This window comes from Geospiza fortis, unplaced genomic scaffold (assembly GCF_000277835.1).
Source record: "Geospiza fortis unplaced genomic scaffold, GeoFor_1.0 scaffold100, whole genome shotgun sequence".
In the NCBI taxonomy this organism is placed as follows: Eukaryota; Metazoa; Chordata; class Aves; order Passeriformes; family Thraupidae; genus Geospiza; species Geospiza fortis.
In genome coordinates, this window is record NW_005054350.1 from 3,533,439 (window position 1) to 3,552,208 (window position 18,770).

At 40.0% G+C, this 18,770-nt stretch overlaps 1 protein-coding gene across 1 annotated transcript in view; it reads right to left on the reverse strand.

The window, feature by feature from the left end:
- SEH1L (SEH1 like nucleoporin) overlaps positions 1–17,902 on the reverse strand; it is a 28,977-nt gene extending 11,075 nt beyond the window's left edge. The window contains exons 1-2 of the mRNA XM_005423357.3: positions 17,725–17,902; positions 15–427 (exon numbers count right to left, since the gene is read on the reverse strand). Coding sequence (XP_005423414.2) covers positions 15–427; positions 17,725–17,902 — 591 coding nt within the window. The remainder of the gene's footprint in view (positions 1–14; positions 428–17,724) is intronic.
- Positions 17,903–18,770: the final 868 nt, after the last annotated feature.

Sequence of the window (18,770 nt, forward strand, 5' to 3'; positions counted from 1 at the left end):
GGACTCAACTCGACTCGACTCGACTCGACTCGACTCGGAATCGGCCGCAGAGGGTTGGGGCGATGCGGGAAGTTAGCCTGCTGCCGCGCCTGACTGCGACATGTACTCTCGCGAAGTAACAGGACATGAGGACGTAATCTCAAGCTGCACCAGGGGAGGTTTAGGTTGGGCATTAGGAGGGATTTCTTCTCAGGAAAGGTGGTTAGGTATTGAAATGGGCTGGCCAGAGGGCTGGTGGAGACACCGTCCCTGAAGGTGTTTGAGGAAGGACTGGACACGGCACTTGGTGGCCTGCTGGTGTTCGGTCTTGGTGGTCTCGGAGGTCTTTTCCAACCGAGCTGGTTCTGGGATTCTTGTGTGTGGTTGCTGTTGTGCCCACAGCGCCGCAATCGCATTCCATAGCGGATCCGAAAAGCTGTGGAGGTCGCTGTGGTGATGCAGATCAATAAAAAAACACTCAGGGCGGCGCTGTGGGATGTACTGCGTTTGCTTTGTTAATGATTTACGGTACTAATGAGCCCTGTCAGATGAGCCTTGAGACCCGCCTCCGTGTCGGGGAAAGATTTGGGAGCATGAAGTGAGTGACCGACAGTGCTGGCAGGGGAGGAATCCGCGGCCAGGTTGAGAAACTGCTCTGAGGAAAGGCTAACAAAATTGAGATTGTTCAGCTGGGAAAGAGATGGCTTAGGAGTGACCTAACTGTGGCCTTCTAATACCTGAAAGGAGCCTACAGGAAAGGTGGAGAGACATTTTTTACAGAGGTGTGTAGTGACAGAACAAGGGGGAATGGATTCAAACTGAGAATAGATTCAGATTATATATTAGGAATAAATTCTTTACTGTGAGAGTGGTGAAGGACCCTAACAGGTTGCCTAGGGAAGCTGTAGATTCCCCATCCGTGGAAGTGCTCAAGACCAGGCTGGCTGGGGCTTTGAGCATGCAGTTCTAGGAAAGATGTCCCTGTCCCTGGCAGGGGGGGTGGCAGTAGGTGGTCTCTAAGGTCCTTTCCAAGCCAGGCTATCCAATGATTGAAAGTGAGACATGGTCGGTGCTGGATAGGATCCTTATTATGAAGCAGAAGAAGCAGAATAGAGCCTGGCATGTGGTAGAAAACTCATCACGAGTGACTGAGCTCTGGGCCGGAGCTACAGAGCAGTGATGACTGGTCTGTAGTCTGAGGCCTGTGCAAAATAAACGAACCACAGCAGATGGAGACTCCTGAGGGCTCAATACCTTCACCCCTGACCTACTGCCTTTCAAGGAGCTCCTCACTAGAAGAAGCACTTTGTTCCAGTTTGTATCCTGCAGTATCCCATCACAAGCTGTGTCATGCAGCTCACATGCCAATACCTTTTAAATACCATTCATTTGTTGTAACACTGAGCACAAGACTGTTACAGCATCCTGTTTTTAAGGAATGTTTCATCTGCAAGCTGTGTTATTTACTGACTGTTCTGAAGATAACTACAACAGTGAACAAGTATTAGCAAAGAGAAAATAATTCATGCACTGTATTACAAATAGCAATAATGCAGTTAGTAGATTTAAGAGAAAAAGTGATAATAAAATTATTATCATGGCAATAGACAGCAAAAGCAAATACATTTGTCTTTAGCTGGTTTATATTTCAGGTCCAAAACAGTACTGAAGTCGTCAGAACACCTCCAGTGCCTTAAAGTTAGGATCCAGTTTTCCAGTCATGTATTAAAGGGGAAAGGATGAAATTCCCTGATACCAGATATATTCAAATTCTCTGGATTCAAGTCAGATTCAGACCTTTTATAGAAGATTTTTGGTAACTGCAGCTTTAACAGAAAATTCGTTTTGACATTTTCAAAATGACTTTTACTTCTCACTATCTCACTAAAAATTTTCATGTTTTCATGTTGTCATTTAAAATTTCTGTTCACTCAGTGAATGGAATTTGTTCAGAGATGTCCAAATTCTTCACAGAATTATAAAGAAACTGTTACATGCTTGTGAAATAAACCCGACAGTTTGATATTTAATGCATTTGTTTTTACAAACTGCAGACTACATTCAGTAGGGACTGATGGAGGTGCTGTTATCACATGCCAGAGGGATCCTTGCACTCTTTCTCCATAACCTGCATACAAAACATGCAAGTATTTAGCACCCTAATGCGTAAGTTTCATTGGCAGGCCTTATATTAAGAGTAGATACGGTGGTACCCAAATGTGATAAGGAATTATAGTAGATAGAGAATAACAGATTAAGGTAAATTACAACAAACTTGGACTTGAAGGTACACCATAGCTTTAAAATGCTGGGATTCAATTATTTTAGTGATACTGGGTAAGGAAAAGTTAACATGTTGAAAAATATATTTTTGCCTGAGTACAGCAAACATAAAAAATGCTTTCAGTTACAGAGGGTCAAAAATGTGGAATAATTTGGAAGAAAAATCACCAGCTGTTTTTACATTCTTGTCCAAGTTAGCTAATATTAGTTTTAAAAATATATTGTTAAAATACTACAGAACTAAATCTCAATAGATAACAACATCCGGAGCTGAAAAGAGGAATTTGCAAGAAAATTGTCAAGAAAATTTAGATATCTAAGCTTTACCTGTTTACATTAGTGGAGAAATTTAGTTCGCATTTATAAATAAGAGAAATCTTGCTAAGCATTTTTAAAAATGAGAAGTTAATGAAAGGAAGAGGTTAATATTTTCTCATTTCTGAAGATGAACTGGTATTGCACAATTCCTCTCCTAGAGGGAACCTCACTCTGGGCTCTAGGTCTAGAGTACAAATACCCTTTTTTTCCCCCTGCAATCATATGCAATCACTTTGGAAGCTGAAATTTCAGTATTTTCTAAACCATGACTAAGTTTTAGCTAATGGAATAGAAGAAGGAAGAAAATGTGTTTGTGACTGTTTCAGTGCTGTCATGAGAGAGATAGTAAATTTTTCACGCTATTCTCATATGTAAGAAAAACAAACAAAAGGCAAACTCCCCCCCCAAACAAATAGTAGTAATACATGTATTTAGATTGCAAAAGAGGAAGATTTTTTTTTAATCTTTTAGCATAATTAGAGACGTGTACTTTGAAACTTCAGTTATTGCTTCATTCAAACAGCTGGAGAGACAGTGCCTAATAAAAACATTAAAGCTGACTTTTAAGTTCTTTAGCCTGTGACAGTGTATCTGAAAGGTTGATTTTTTTAGCTATTTGGGGAAATGTCTTTTACTGTAAACCACTGACTATGTTTATAAAAACTGCATTTTTTTCAGAACAATTGTTTCCAGTCAGTGATTCAGCTGTCAAAACCCAATTCTTTTGCAATTTTAGTAATGTAATGGTTTTGTTGAGACTTGAGTACATTTCAGCTAGTAAATTAATATCTTTCACCTGCTCAAATTTAGTTTATTTCTTCAGCCAGTAATATTGGTATAGCTGCAGCAGGGCAAAATTGTCAGATTCACAAATAACTAGCATCAATCATTTTCATTTGAACAATATATAAATATGTAAATGTATCGCAAAGGCACATTGTGACCTAAAATGTTTGTTTTCTCTGACAAGACACAAAAATTGTACACTTCAAGTCAAGATTAGGCTTTATTTCTGACATTTTAATTTGGTCAGTAAGCAAAAAAAAAGAAAATCAAACCCAAATAACTTTTTTTTTTACTACATGTACACATACAGAAATATTTGTCCATTTTTAAATACAACCAGCCCCTGACCTCATTCCCTAGATTCAAACCAAGTTAGGTCAGGTTAGATTTATTTAGAAACTGGGTCCAAAACCATCACTTACTTAAAAAAATCCAGGAAACATGGATGATTGTCATCCCAGAATCTTCGTTTACTGTGGTGTCTGGTTTTAGTCAGTGCCCAGGAATGAGATAAATGCATTTACATCATGTAGACAATTGTATCTGGTGTTTTCAGCTAGTAGAAACACTGACACAGAATTAAGGTTCAATAGAGGAAAAACTTCATAGTGAAACACCAGAATTAACAAAGGGATGAGAGGACAAGATACAGCCTTTGTTAAGGCAAACAATCATTAAATAGACAGCCAATTAGGATGGAAGGCATCCAGTCTAATGAAGAGGCATTCACATTTTTCTGGGAAATGAAACAACACTTGTTTAAATTCTTTTAAATGGCCAGAGTATCTCTCGCATTAAAAGTAAATCAAAATCTGTTGAATAAGATCAAATCTCTCTGGAACTCTTCAAGAAGACTTCAAATGTTAGCAAAAATTGGCTATAAAAGCTAACATGCTATATCAAAAGAGGGATTTTCCAATGATGTAACATGCACACAAATTATCTTGGACCACAGAAGTCTTGACATCTGAAGTAGTATGGTAAATCAGAGGGAAATAGTGTAAACAGTATGTGAGCGCTTTCCTTTTGCTTACTCACCTAGGTCTAGTAGAAACCTTTGTTATGAATAAATACTTTCTTTTTATCTTAATCTAGGTGAAATTAATAACAAATTCAATACTACTGCCTAGTGAGACATTCCCCTTTGAATGGTATAACAAATCCAGAAAGCAAGACAATTAGTGCTGGAAAGTTGCAGCAGCTCCCTGCTGCATTTCCAGAGTATCCAGGGGGTTGTAAAGTTGGTGCACAAAGGGACAGTCCCCACTGCACAGCAGTAGTTGGCAGCTGCCATGGCCATGTCAGGGAGGCACAAGCATCTGCTGCTGATGGTAACCAGAACATTTCCTGTCACATAGCAAGATAATGGGAAGTAAGCTGGAACTCAGGGGAGCCACAGGAAGTTTGCAGGTTCCAGTTAGCTGAGGCGTGAATCAAGATTCAACTACCAGCTAACCTTGGAGACTTCCTCTTACAGCTGAACAGTAAGGAAAGACATTCTGTTTGTGGTGATGGTGTGCATGAGCTGAAAAAGACAGTTGTATTTTAACATTACTATTTGCATAATGATGTGCAGAGGAAGATCACACAACTATGACAATGCTGGTACATGTTTTTTGACATTTTGATTCAGTATTATATACCTTGATTAAATTAAATTGAACCACAGCAGAGAAGAAGAAGTAAAAGCATCTATAATAAGGTTAGTTTTTCACTTTTGACACAGTAGGCCAATTTTGTTCTCAGTTTGACTTTATAAAACCCCATAACTTAATTTATTTCTGCTGTAAGTCCAGTGTAAGTGTATTAGCATTGGTAGAGATATTCTCATTCAAAATGACTTTAACTGGCATTGCTTTGAATTTTAAAAAATACAGTTAGTACTTTCCTTTTCTCCCTTTTGACTACATTCAAGTAAAAGATGCTTTTGCCTGTAAAGAGAGAGCTTATAAAATGCAAAGGCCTACCAAAAAGAAAGTAAATAATGAACTGTACTCATTAAGAATGTTTGTATCAGCATGGGATAGAGGGTGAGGAAGCCTGCTTAAAATGGCTATTACTGTTACATGCTTCAGTCATGTCTGCACTAGAAGCTGGTCTGTTACAGGCACTCATGGGTTATCATGCCAACAGCAAAAAGCTTTCAGCAGAGTTAAAGGTTCCATTCCTGACAACCTTCTAAAAATATTATTTTTGGCAAGGAACACATGCCTGACCCTGTGAAATCCACACAGTTTTTTGTACCTTGTTTTCCTTAACTTAAAAACTGGATTCACAACAATTAATAATATTTCACAGAGAGTAAAATGATATCTGCTCTTATATGTCCTGGATTAAGGCAATGTAGAAATACAAACTGGTGGTATTGAGCAATTAGATTTGGGGGGAAAGATCTGGTAAACCCAGTCATTTAGGAGCTTGCTTTGCTGCAAGAATCTGAGGCTTAAAACTTGGAAAGCATTTGAAAATGTTAGCAAGTGGTCTTGTATGTGTAACAAGTGTCATATAAACTGGAAATCTAAAGGTGGATGTTTCAGAGGAAAGCACACATAATCACAGCAGTGTGTGCAAGGTGTGGGTGGAATTCCCGTTCAGAACAAAGAATAACAGCAATTACTGTTATGAAGAGTAAGATAAATTAAGAGGATCACTTACTAGTCATGACTGGCCTATCATGGCAAGAAATTAATAGCAAAATACTATTTTGTGGGCAAAAATGAGGGAAAAGTGCCCAAGCCTTTATGTGAGTAACCTGAGAGTAAAACAGGCACCTAAAGCAGAACAGTGAACCTTTACGTATCACTCTACTTTGTTGCTGCTGCAGAGTTCCACTTAGAACCTGTTATTTATTTTGCTAGGAACTCAATAGAATGTCCCAAACTGGATTTAAAACTTACTGTTTTATCTAAAATAAAGGACTATTAGAAAGATGCAAGAAAAAAAAAGTTCCAACTCTGTAAAATTAGGTTTTACCACTTAATGTAAAAAAGAGTACAGGAAGACAAAGTAAGCGAAATTATTATTAGAAATGACAGTCAAGCAAAGCAGTTACTCAGTTGTGATCAAGTATAGCTGTGGCAGCACATAAAGTTGACTTAAGGAGAAACAGAAGTGGTGTTATATGTAAGTAAGTGGCTTATGGATGGGAAACTATTCTGAGTCATATGAATGTGCAAAGAAATGTGAGGGAAAATTGGAATGACAAGTTGACAAGCAACATAACTGACAGCTAGGAAGGGAATACTGATGGCTTCATAACAGATGAATATGAAGGTTGATCTCAGATGGTATAATTACATCAGAGCTATCTTTAAACTACCGATCTTAAGTTGGGAAATAGAAACAGCTTGTAGGAGAAAAAGTAGAAAATAGCTGGCCCTGAGAGTTTTCACAGTAAGAACAGACAGAAAAGTCTAAACTTAGCAACGGTGGCTTTCCTCCGTCTGTTCTGGAGTGTGGAAAGAAACATCAGAAGTAGAAAACAGGGTATAAATGCTGACAAAGTTACCAGTTAAATCATTTTTGCAGACTACAATTTTGATAGGATATCAAATGCATTATTATAGTTGTTGCTTACAGAATGGTTGTGTATGCTTGTTTGTGGGCTGAGGAAGCATTTAATGTCTTCACTGTTGGGTGCTAACACAAATCTTCCACTACTTTATAAAAAGATTTCCCAGCACCACCAGTTACCGCAGTAATATTTGATGATTTCGACAGTGAGGTCAGGCAGGGTTTGGTGAGCTGGGTTTGAAGAAGGACTTCTGCCTTCTAGATTCCATAGCCTCTCAGTGACCTCAGAGATGAGCCAGCTCCCATTTCCTTCAGCAGTTTCCTCATGAAGGGGGAGAGCAGTGCTGAGGGAAGGAGCACGTGCTGCAGCCTTTCCTCTGCAGCCTCTCACCATGGATGGAGCTGCAGGATGGCAGTCCTTCTGCTCTGTGGGGACAGAGGTACAGCTGTGGTGGGCCACAGAAAGCAGGGCTGCACCACAGTACACATAGTCTTTGATGCCAGACACACATCATGATGCCATCCATTCTGAATGTGACAATTTCATTTACTACAGGTATATTTTTAGATTATTTTTTCTTTTATTTGGAGTTTTTCTCACATATTTGAAGTGAGCGTACAACTTAATGTAATCTGCTTAATAGATTGGAAAATTTTAAGTAGCTGGTTCCTGGAGCTGACTCAAGGCTTCTCCACGTACAGGAAAATTTGAATTTTGCAGCAGTACTAGACTCTACAGAAAAGAACGTGGAGGTTGTAGAAGGTGGATGTGCATGAACAAGAGCATGGAGGAAAGAGATCCATTGTGAAGGCCATTCAGCAAGTTTTGGGATGACAAGGAGTAGAATTAAGATGCCTCCTTCATCAGTCACTAGATCCCAGCTCTCCAGTCTCTAGTTTCAAGAGATTGTTCCTCTCCTTGCCCACACTCCTCACCTCTCAAGCAGCAAACATCTCATCATTTACACCTCCTCCACTTCTTCCAGGGCTCAGCTGCTCTGGCAAAGGAAGGGGCAGAAATAGGATTGGCTCAAAAAGTCAGGTCTGCTACTGCTGCTGATGCATACTGACTCTTAGAGTGAGTATAAAACACACATACCTACAATGTAACACATATATCCTTACAGTATAAAAGTATAAATTACCTAGGCTGAGCGAGTTTGCTGTCAGAAGGTAGAGATCAGTTGCTCACATGATATGAACAGCTCAAATGCATGGTCTTCCTATCCATAGGAGAAAGGCCTTGGCAGAGGAAAGAGCAGAACTTGGCTGCTCTTTATTGGGGCCCTTGTGCCACCCTGAACAGCTGCATCCATAGGCAACCTGCCCACATTGCCTATACCTGCTGTTTTCTGTTCAAATAAAAGAAAAAGTCTAAATTTAAAATGGAAAGCTCAGCAATAATTTTCTTTAATAATTTCTTTTTCATTTGGAAAAAAAAGGATAAATATTTATATTAGGTTCTAATATCCAAATGTTTGTCTGATACCAATCTGAGTTTATAGTGCAGCAGAGCTGGTACAATGCAGTTTGAAGGAAGATAACAACATGGTGAAGTAACTTGCTTATTACTCATTACATTTTGTTGTTGGTAAGTATAACAAACATGCTTCATTAAAATGCTATTTAGCTATAATAGGCTAAAGAGCTTTTGAAATCAGTGTTTTAGGAAAACCACATATTCCCCAAACACAACAGGATTACCCATTCTAAAAAAAAAAATTACTTAAGCAGCTATACAGAACATTAACAAATCTTTGCATCTGCAAGCAGAGCAGCTTAACAAACTCGGGGTCCATCCCAAAACCATCCTTATACTTCTGTCTTCCAGCAAAATAATAATTCTTGGAGCCATTTTCGTGTATCTAAAAGAAGATGCATAAGAAATAAGGACCTATTATGTGCTCTGGGGGTAACAGGAATCTCAGCTAAGGCAAGTGGCAGTACCTTCAGGCAGCTTCAGACTTAAGGAATATTTATGAAAGGGCATAGCCCAGATTTTCAAACTGTTAGATGATTCTTCAGTCTCTTCTAATTGAGAATAGACCCTGTCTCTCTATCTCAGATTTCAAATTAAATTTCTGCAAGGTGCATGGGGAGACTATGTTATAGATATGGAATCACATATTTAGGGATGTCATATGCTATATATAGCTTATATATAATCATGAGGCATAACAAGACAGAGTAAATTTGACTAAGGAACAGTCTGGGGATATAGTCCAGATAATATAAATCAGCAAATTTTAAATGGGGAGTGTTAGAGTAATCTTCTGCTTTGACCACCATTAGGAGAAGCTAAACATATTTGTCTTGGGAGGTTTCAGACTCCAGTAGAGAGAACACCAAAAGGCTCCCTAGAGATGTACTAAGCACTCCTCCTCCCTCTGACTTTTCTAAAAGGAAATGTGATTAATTTATTCTGACAATAATAATAGTTCATTGTTTCCAAAGCATTTGAAACATCTGGATTAAGAACATGTAATGAAATCCCAGACAAGATTCCAGGGGAAGCATACTGAATTTCTGGAAGACACATGACTACAAAAGCTAATTTCCCATTCACTGGAAATGTTGAAAATATTTTGTTGTGCTCAATTCTGCTCTCCTCTGCCCATGAAATTCTCATTAACAAAAATGCTGCCTTACTGTCAGATGTGAGGGTGCACTCCCTTTAAAGAGAAAATATACTGTGACTTCATACTAATCACCAGCCACTTTATTCATCTTATGTCTCAAATCAGCAATGCTGTTAGATCAGAATCATAACAAGGAGAACTTCCCAACAGGAACTGCTGTGAGGACAGATTACTCAATCATTAGAATCACTAGAAGCAGCAAAGAATTTATATCATTTGTAAAAGTTATTGTGTAAACTGTATGGTCACAGTTTACGTTAACATATTTTTAATTAGATTATTTCTAAATCTTGAAATTTCATTGTTGCAAGAGAAGAATCAAGTCTGCATGTTGTTAAGTCTCTTTCCTACAGTCTTGTACAAATTAGCATGGTGAGTTGGCCTTACAGGAATAAGAGATTTCTGTGTTGTGACAGAAATTTAAACTGAAAACTCAAGGCGCATGCCAAAGCAAACACAGCCCAAATCTGCGAGAGCGTCCACCATACGAACATGCTGAGAAAAGTACTTGGGTATTTTAAGAAATGTTCACATCATGCCGCAGGATTAATGGCACGTTGAACATTCCCACACAGCTCTACTGTGGAGGTGTACAGCAACTGCTGTACAGGGGATGCTCCTTTCAGCCAAGGTCCAGTCAGTGACACTGATTGCCAGCGACTGCTGTCTGCCCAAGGTAACCCATTGCTACATTGTGGAGGAAACAGTGTATGCCTAAAATACATAATTTTTACCCACACAGCTTTTACAGTATTTCCTCCAGCATTATGCTTTTGAACAAGATGAAATACAACTATTTCAGATAGATGTATCATAGGTGAGTGGCTTATGTACCATCCCTCAGTGCTGAGCCCCTGCCCTTGAGATATCTGAAATACAAAGAAAATACCCAGTACATTGAAGCGCTCTGTGGGAGGACAGCAGGAGCAGATGATATTTATATACACAAGTATCATGCACAAAGTATAAGCCTACAAATGGAACACTGAACAGTGAAGAGACTACTTAACCACCATCTGCTGACTTGCACAGATTAGTGAAAGCAAAGATATTATTTCCATTTTCCCCCCAATAATGCTATATTCTGATGAAAGAAGTAAACTTCCAAGAGTTAATCATGCAGCTATCTGCATGATGATTAAAAGTATCTGCCTTACTTCTTATAGAAATATTTTTAAATTATCAAGAAAAATATAATTTAGCACTTGATAATTTTAGCTAATTTAATTTCTATCACGTTTTATTAGAATGGTAGATTTAAGTATATACATCTACGAAATTCCCATGAGAAAAACAATTGTATAAAATGCTGTGCATATGTTTCCAGTTAGAGTAACCAGAGGGCTACAACATTCAGCATAGATTTCATTAATCTGATTAATTATCAAACCTATTAATGACTCTTTCCTCTGTGTGAAAAAAGCACCCCCACTTCTTCCTCTCTGTGAAAAGTGAGAGGTAAAAGAAAGAGAAGGGAAAGATTTAATATCACCCTGAGAAGCATATACATTTATGTTTTAGAAAAATAATGCTTGTATTATTTCATTGGAACCTCCTGTCCAAAGAAATTCAGGATTTTTACCATTTGCTGTGACAGAATTGTGTAAATTCAATAGTAATATTGCACACTGTTGATGCATATTTGACAGCAGAATTAGCTGTAAATACTGATGCAGTCACCTCCTTCACTTGTCTGCTTCATCTTGCTTTCCAAGGTTGCTGGAACTCTGGAAATTAGGTGAGAGTTATCCTTACCACTTTTTCAGAGACAAAGAAATATTGTCATCACCTGATTTGTGATGTTCCCCAGAAAAAACCCCAGGACAAAGACCGCACGGTGGTCAGATGTGGCAGAGTTTCACAAGTAACACATCTCACTTCTCATTCACCATTGCTGCTGGCATATTGTTCCTTGTATGGCATTTACCAGCCAAAATATATTCTGAATCTAGAAATTGTGTATTTATAACTTCAGATAAGAGTATCCATAAGGTATTACCAATGTGCTGAGAAGTAATGGGAAATCAGGACTGTTCTAATTATGATATACATGTTAATGTAACAACTTAGAGAATGCAGATATGGGTTTATGGCAGTTGTATCTCCTAATCCCCTCCCCACAGTATCATTTTCAGAAATGTAATCACCAGATTCAATTAAATATTCTTTCCTAAGTAAGAAAAACAAAAGGGAAACTGAAGTGGTCTTTGATGAGACAAAACAAATTTAAAAACTCCAAACATCTTTGGTTTTACTCTGCACCTTACCTTTCCTGCTCAGTGCTTCAGAGGGGGCTGTCATGAAGAAAGCAGCCATCTTGGACAATGAAAATTAATTTCAAGTTAACAGAGCTTCCAAAATTAGTGTAAGAGAATGGGAGCTAGAAGCTACCTGAGATGTTGAAGTGACCATGTGGGATATTTCTTGACGAATGCAATCTTACTAACATATTTTGTTTCTTTGTTTCTTTGTAACATTTTTTCCTTACTGCAAATCTGTGTTAGAAAGTCTGCCACTAAAGAACTTGCAGAGGTCTGCTTGAGGAGGGGTACCATATTCTTAAAAGAAAATAGTTTATTTTAGTGATGTCTCTTTGTATGCAGTGAGAGAGTAGGAGGAAAAAAAATTAAAATGTATAACATGTAAAAGATCCAGAGAGTTTAATATACCCATTTTGATACTGGACACGTTCTGCACAAGGGCACTTTTCTCCCTGGGTTGTTAATTCCAGTAAGTGGTCATGTCATGACTTGAACTGCTGGAACTGTTCCACTGACTAAAATAAGATGTTAAAGACCTTGACAGCATTCCAATTGGAAAAGGCGTGTTATGGATCCTTCTTTGAGTACATTGCATTCAGTTTTTCTTTTCTTTGAGAAAACAAACAAATTGGCTTAGCAGTTATAGCCCATTTGTATGCCACAAGGGTATGAATTAGAGGTTTGAAATGTCTGGACCAAAGGAAATATAGCATATATTCAAAAGCTCTATTATACTGGTTATGCAAAACAGATTTCTAAGACTCCTTACTTTAGTAGATTAATTTCAAAGACATTTTTATAAGAGACATTATCAAATTAAAAAAGGAAAGGTAAATTTTACATGCACTGCTAATTTGTTTTTGTTAGGAAATCATAATTGTCTGAAAAATTAACAATTTTTTCATGGCTCTTTGCCACCTACAGGCAAAATCTATTTTCCTCCTTGCTTTTTGATTTACTTTGGAGGTAAAAAGAGAGATGCATTGATTATTCCAGTCCTGCCTTGCCAAGTAAGTGCAGCAATGTGAATTTTGCTGTAGCATTACACAGCCCTTACAAGATCCAGTGCCCATGTTTCCACAGTGACACAAGTGTGAACACCTTGTCCTCTATAACATACCAAAGGACATCTCAGCAGGAGAAACCAGCCACACACTCATGGAACTCTGCCATGAAAACAGTGACTCAGAGAATGTGGCTCCTACAGGGCTGCTCATTATCTCAAGAGGACAAGCTTCTACGGGAAATTGTATGAAATTCGATATATTAATGTCAACTTAAAAACAGGCAAAGATATCACAAATCCTGTACAGACCTACCTCTGCTATCACAGGAAAGACAGAAGTAATTATTGTAATAAATGCTAAAGGCTCACCACCACATGGTAAATTTTAGTATCTGTGAAGTTGGTAACAATAAGACATTTTAAATCCCTGTTACGGCAAGTAATACAAGAAAATCCTTTCCTGTTATTGGCTCATCAGATTGTCTAATGCAGGAGCATAAATTACAAACATGGACTGTCTGTCTGACTGTCTTACAATCTGAAGACTCTTATTTTGAAAAATTGCCCCCCCCCCCCAAAAAAAAAAAAAGCAAAAACAATTCAGAGATTGTTAGACCCATGAAAATAGTCACAATTGCTTTGTTCTGATGCTGGGAAACCCAAAGGAAAACCGGAACATAAAACTGAGAATACAAGTTTATAATAGAAACATTTATTGTTACTCCTCAGGAGAAAGTCTTCTTCTGCTAAAACAGTCTTTTCTTACCAGAACTTCTCCTAGCAAACAACAGTGGTCTGGTGCATCTTTCTGTACAATCTTTCCTGCTGTAATTCAGAAAATTACCTTAATTTTGTAATTTGGAAGAGAAACTTGAATATAGATGAAGATACATATAATCAAGCATGGAAACCACTAAAGTACAGAATCTGTGCTAGAAACAAATTACAAGATCATGATACTATGACTTCACAATTGTAAAAGTAATTGAATGAAAGACTCACTGGCCGGCATAAAGAACTACTCCAGAACTGTTTCCAGAACTGCTCGTTAACCATTATACCATAATGCTTTGAAATAATAGCTGTGAGATTAGAAATGGTCTAAGCAAGGAACAGCCCTATTCAGTCTGTGAGGCAATTTTAAAGTCTAATAAACCCTGATCTTCAAACAAACTTTCAACATGAAAACTATGTCAGCTACAGGCAGTTACTAAAGATGCCATTTCTAGCAAAAATTGACCTTCTGACAAGGACCGTGGAATGACACTAAGCCACACTCACTGAATTAAGAGTTTCTCACTTGCAAATGATGATTTCAATAAATGTCTCTGTAGCTTGGGGTGAAAAGGAAAGAGAGATAGAAACTCAAGTAACGTACACAAATCATCCCCAGCAAGCAAGATCCTCTCTACAAGCAAGAAAAATAATAACTCAGAGTCATCTTTCTCTTGGCAACTGGCTCTTTCCTTCTTCCCGTAGCTGTACCCAACACCCCCTGCATTGACTCATAGGCATTAGGCTTTGTGGCTGACTGCACATCCCAGCTTAGGTTGCTGGAAGGGCTGTTTCACAAAGCCACAGCAGAGCCTAAAGTTGTTCTATCCCTCAGACATCCTGGCTGGCTGCCTTTTCTGCCAGCTGGTGTGTCCATTCACTCGTGACAGCACTTCTGCCAGTTACCCTTTTCTTTTCATCCTCCACAATTATTTCAGCTTCACCATGAGACTCCAGTGTCATACAGACTGGCACAAATCTCTAGACTGTGAAACAGACTTCCTGAATAGTTCTTAATATTTCCTTTCTTCCTTGGCTATGAATTTCTTCCACATAGAACTCCAGACAACAGTTTGGGCAATCGTATAGCCTGGGCACAGCTGTATTGCCCTTCTCCATAATCCCATCACCTTTACTGCAGAGCTGGTTTTATCAGACACTGGACACTAGGATCCCACTGTTGTGGATTTCTGACTGATGTGAAAGACCTCCTCAGCTGAAAGCAAATCTGTTTGAGGCCCTTGCACTTCTACTTTTGTTGCAGCTTCAAGGATTTGCATTTTGCTACATAGATTTTGAAAGGTTTACTCGGGGGTCTGGGTGTTTTCCTTCCTTTTTTCCTCCCTTCTTTTCGTATGTTAGAATACAGTTTTGGGCAGGGGAAGGAAAGCAATTATATAGCTGAGGAAAAGTATTTGCACCAACACCCACTTTCAGTAATGAAAATTTTAACGTTCACTTGAGCAAGGAATACAGCTTCCAAAAGTCTGAAATACAAGTGCACTGTAAATGCACACAAAAAATGAAACCTGTTTTATCCTGACCACTGGACTTTCTCATTCAGCTTCTCCTACTCCCTACCAGATGCCAGAAGAGTGGCCAGCCCTTCTGGGTTTCAAGTCCTATCCAGTTCATCAGAGAAGGAGGATCCTCTTCTCCTTTAGGCCTTGGGCTATAAGACTTAAATCAGGAATTATATGTTCTCCTCCTTTCACATTGTGGCAAGCTCAAGCACATTACAGCTCTCTTCCTTAACAATTAAAATTGATGTGGAGTGTATTTGTGAATAAAACTACCTCAGGGAAGAATTTGTTCTTCATCTACCAATATCTAAAATGGTTCTCAGAAAAGCAGCACAAACCAGATCATTTCCAATAAATGGTGCTTAAGTAGTTCCAGTGAATGACCCAAAAAAGTACACACAGAGGAACAAACACTTAGTCTGTTCCAGACTGGTACTAAAATAATTGTTCAGGCAAGGTCACTGGACAAAAACATTTAAAATTAACTGAATTGGTCTTCATGGGCACCAAAGTCAATTGTGAAATCAAAACTGCTGCGGATACCAATTACTTTGGGATGATTGCTTTGTCAGTACAGCAATGGGCTTCTCAAATTATCAGAGATTTTAATTAAAAAACATTGCTTGCTTGTGTTTATACTAAGACAGAAAACACTACAATATACTAGACTTTCCAGCAACTATGTTGTCCCTCTTTGCATGTCTCACATGGCCTCAAGGGCATAAGACTTTGTGTAGTAGTTCATCTGGGCTTGGCTGCACAGCTAATACAGAGTGGGAGGTTACTATTGGCAGAATAAATTTTCTAATGAGTGTACTTGGTTTATGTTGTATACACAGTTCTCCTTCACAGACCATTAGAAATGTAATCTTGGGCCTATCCTGGGCTCAGATACTAAAAGCCAGAGAACTGGTGCTGCATTTTCAGCATATTTGCAGTAAAAATAAAGCAACCCAAATATGGACAATAGCAATTTCTTCAGAAGACCCTGGTTTACAAGTTATTGCTTTTCTAAGCCAGCTGCAAATCCCAACTAATAAACATTTTTAGCTTTCCATGAGATGTCTCTGGGCACTTATCTGCATTAGAGATTCTAGATGGAGCTGCTACCATAAAACTCCCTTTCCTAACCACACAATTATTTACTACATCCCCAATATCACAAGCACAAGTGAAAAGCACATCATGTCATAAATGCTATAAATCCAGACCAATCAGCAAGCTTATATACAGGGAAAAGCCTACCAAAGATTAAAATCAGTGAAGAAGACATCTATTTTAATTTCTTTATTAAAATATATTATTTTGCAGACAGCTTCCATGTACCTATTTACTTTCTTACACCCAGCTTGTGCAACATAAGTTTTCTGATGTAAAGAACAATTTTATTAATTGAATTAAAGGAAATCTATTTCAAATGAAAATCAATCATTACCTTGAGGGTGAGCACTTGGACTCTTTTCTGTACTCTTAAATCACAAACATAATTCACAAATGTTTTTTTATTTGCTTGTTTCATAACTGATCATACATAGAACACTGACTAACTAGACAGCACCTGCAGAACTACAGACATGACCCATGCCTCAGTCGTGCAGGCAGAAAAATCCAAGAAAGCCATTCCCTATATTGATTTCAAAGCTTGAACCCATAGTTCAAGAAAATCTTGTGCAACATTTCCTAGAGTTACTTGGAAAAACTTGTTACGAACTTACTGATCCATGCAGTCCTATCTGCTGTACTTCAAAGGCATCACACAGTCCCATGGTGTACAGGACTCCAGCTTTTCTTCCAGGAGTTGGGGGAGCACATGAGCCAGTGGACTTGGAGCATTGTGTGGTAGAAAGGAAACGCAGAAGCATTCAGTGACAGGTATTCAAAATCAAAAGTCTGTTTCAAAAGAAAATGCTTGTTGTTGTTGTTGTGCTTAAACATCAGGTGAGGCCCACAGGAGGCAGGGGGCTGTGGTGAGGCTGCAATGACAGCACATGGGGAACCACAGTGATGGCACAGCCACACTCAGCATTGTGATGCTGGTTATCACAGGGGCTGCAGATCACAGAATCATATGGTCTGGAAGGGAGCTAAAAGATCCTCTAGTTCCAACCCCTTTGCCTTCCACTAGAGCAGGTTGCTCAAAGCTCCATCCAACCTGGCTGTGAACACTTCCAGGGATGAGGCATCCACAACTCTGCACAACCTGTTCCAGTGTCTCACCACCATCTGAGCAAAGAAATTCCTCCTAATACCAAATTTAAACCTACTCTCAATTTAAGGCCATTCACCCTTGTCCTATCACTACATGACCTTCTAAAAAGTTGATCAGATGAATGCAGCTCCTCTCTTACGATGTCTTCTTGTAGGCTTCTTTCAGATACTGGAAGGCCATGAATAGATCACCCCTGAGCCTTCTCTTTTTCAGGCTGAACAATCCAAATTCTTTCAGCCTTTCATCGTAAGAGAGGAGCTGCATTCATCTGATCAACTTGTTGGCCCTTCTCAGGGCTTGCTCCAAGAGGTTGATGTCCTTCCTGTGCTGGCGACTCCAAAGCTGGATGCAGCTCTCCAGGTGAGGGCTGACAAGAGCAGAGCAGAGGGGCAGAATCCCAGGATGTGGTTGGCTTTCTAGGCTGCAAGCTCACACTGCTGGCTCATGTCCTGCCTCTCACGCACCAGCACCTCCAAGTGCTTCTTGGCAGGACCGCTCTCCATGTATTTAGACCCCGGTCTAATTGATACTGGGGTTAGACCTGACCACTGGGTCTTGTTAAACCCCATGAGGTTCCTATGGGTCCACTTCTCGAGCTTGTCCAGATCCATGCCATCCCTTCAGCTGTCAGTCACAGCACAGCTGACATGCCGAGCCCCTGCCGGTGTGTACATGCCCGAGGCATTCCGAGGGGCCCGAGCCGTGGTGGCCGAGCAGGGGGTGGGGGGAGCCTGCGGCAGGGAAAGGGTGTGCCAGGACTTAAGGTTCAGGACAGGAGCCCGCGGGAGAGGAGGCGGCGGCGGGGCCGAGGGCAGGACTGTCACCGGGTGCGGGACGCCCTGTCACCTCTCACAAAATGTGGGAGATTGGGAGATACCACCTGATCCAGCCTCCCTGCTCAAGCGGGGTCATCCTAAGACACATTGCCCAGAATTACGTCCAAACGTTTCCTGAGTGTCTCCAGTGAGGGGAACTCCACAACCTCTCTGGGCGATCTGTTCCAGTGCGCGGGCACCCGCACAATAAAGAAATTCCTCCTCATATCCAGGTGGAACTTCCTGTGCATCAGTTTCTGCCGTGGCCTCTTGCCCACCACTGAAAAGAGCCTGGCTCTTGGCACCCTCCCTTCAGATACCTACACACACTGAAGGTACATCGTTCCCCTTTGTGGCACTAGTTCACACATTTTTAAGGCCCGGGCGTTACCCAGCGCTCGGTGCTGAGCCACGATCTGTGCTGGGCCCCGCCTGCCCGGGGGCCCCAGGCTGGTGTCCCCCGACAGCGCAGCCCTCTCTGGCCCGGCCCGACCCTTGGCTATGCCCAGCGTCTGCCGGAACCGCCCCCTAAGGGACTTTCTGTCCCAGTGAGTCAATCGCTGCGGGACACGGCGTTTCTGCTTTCGGCACGGCGAGCCCCGCCGAGATTTGTCTGTCCGACACGTCCGTGTCTCCGCACTTCTGCTTTTCGGCACCAGCGGCG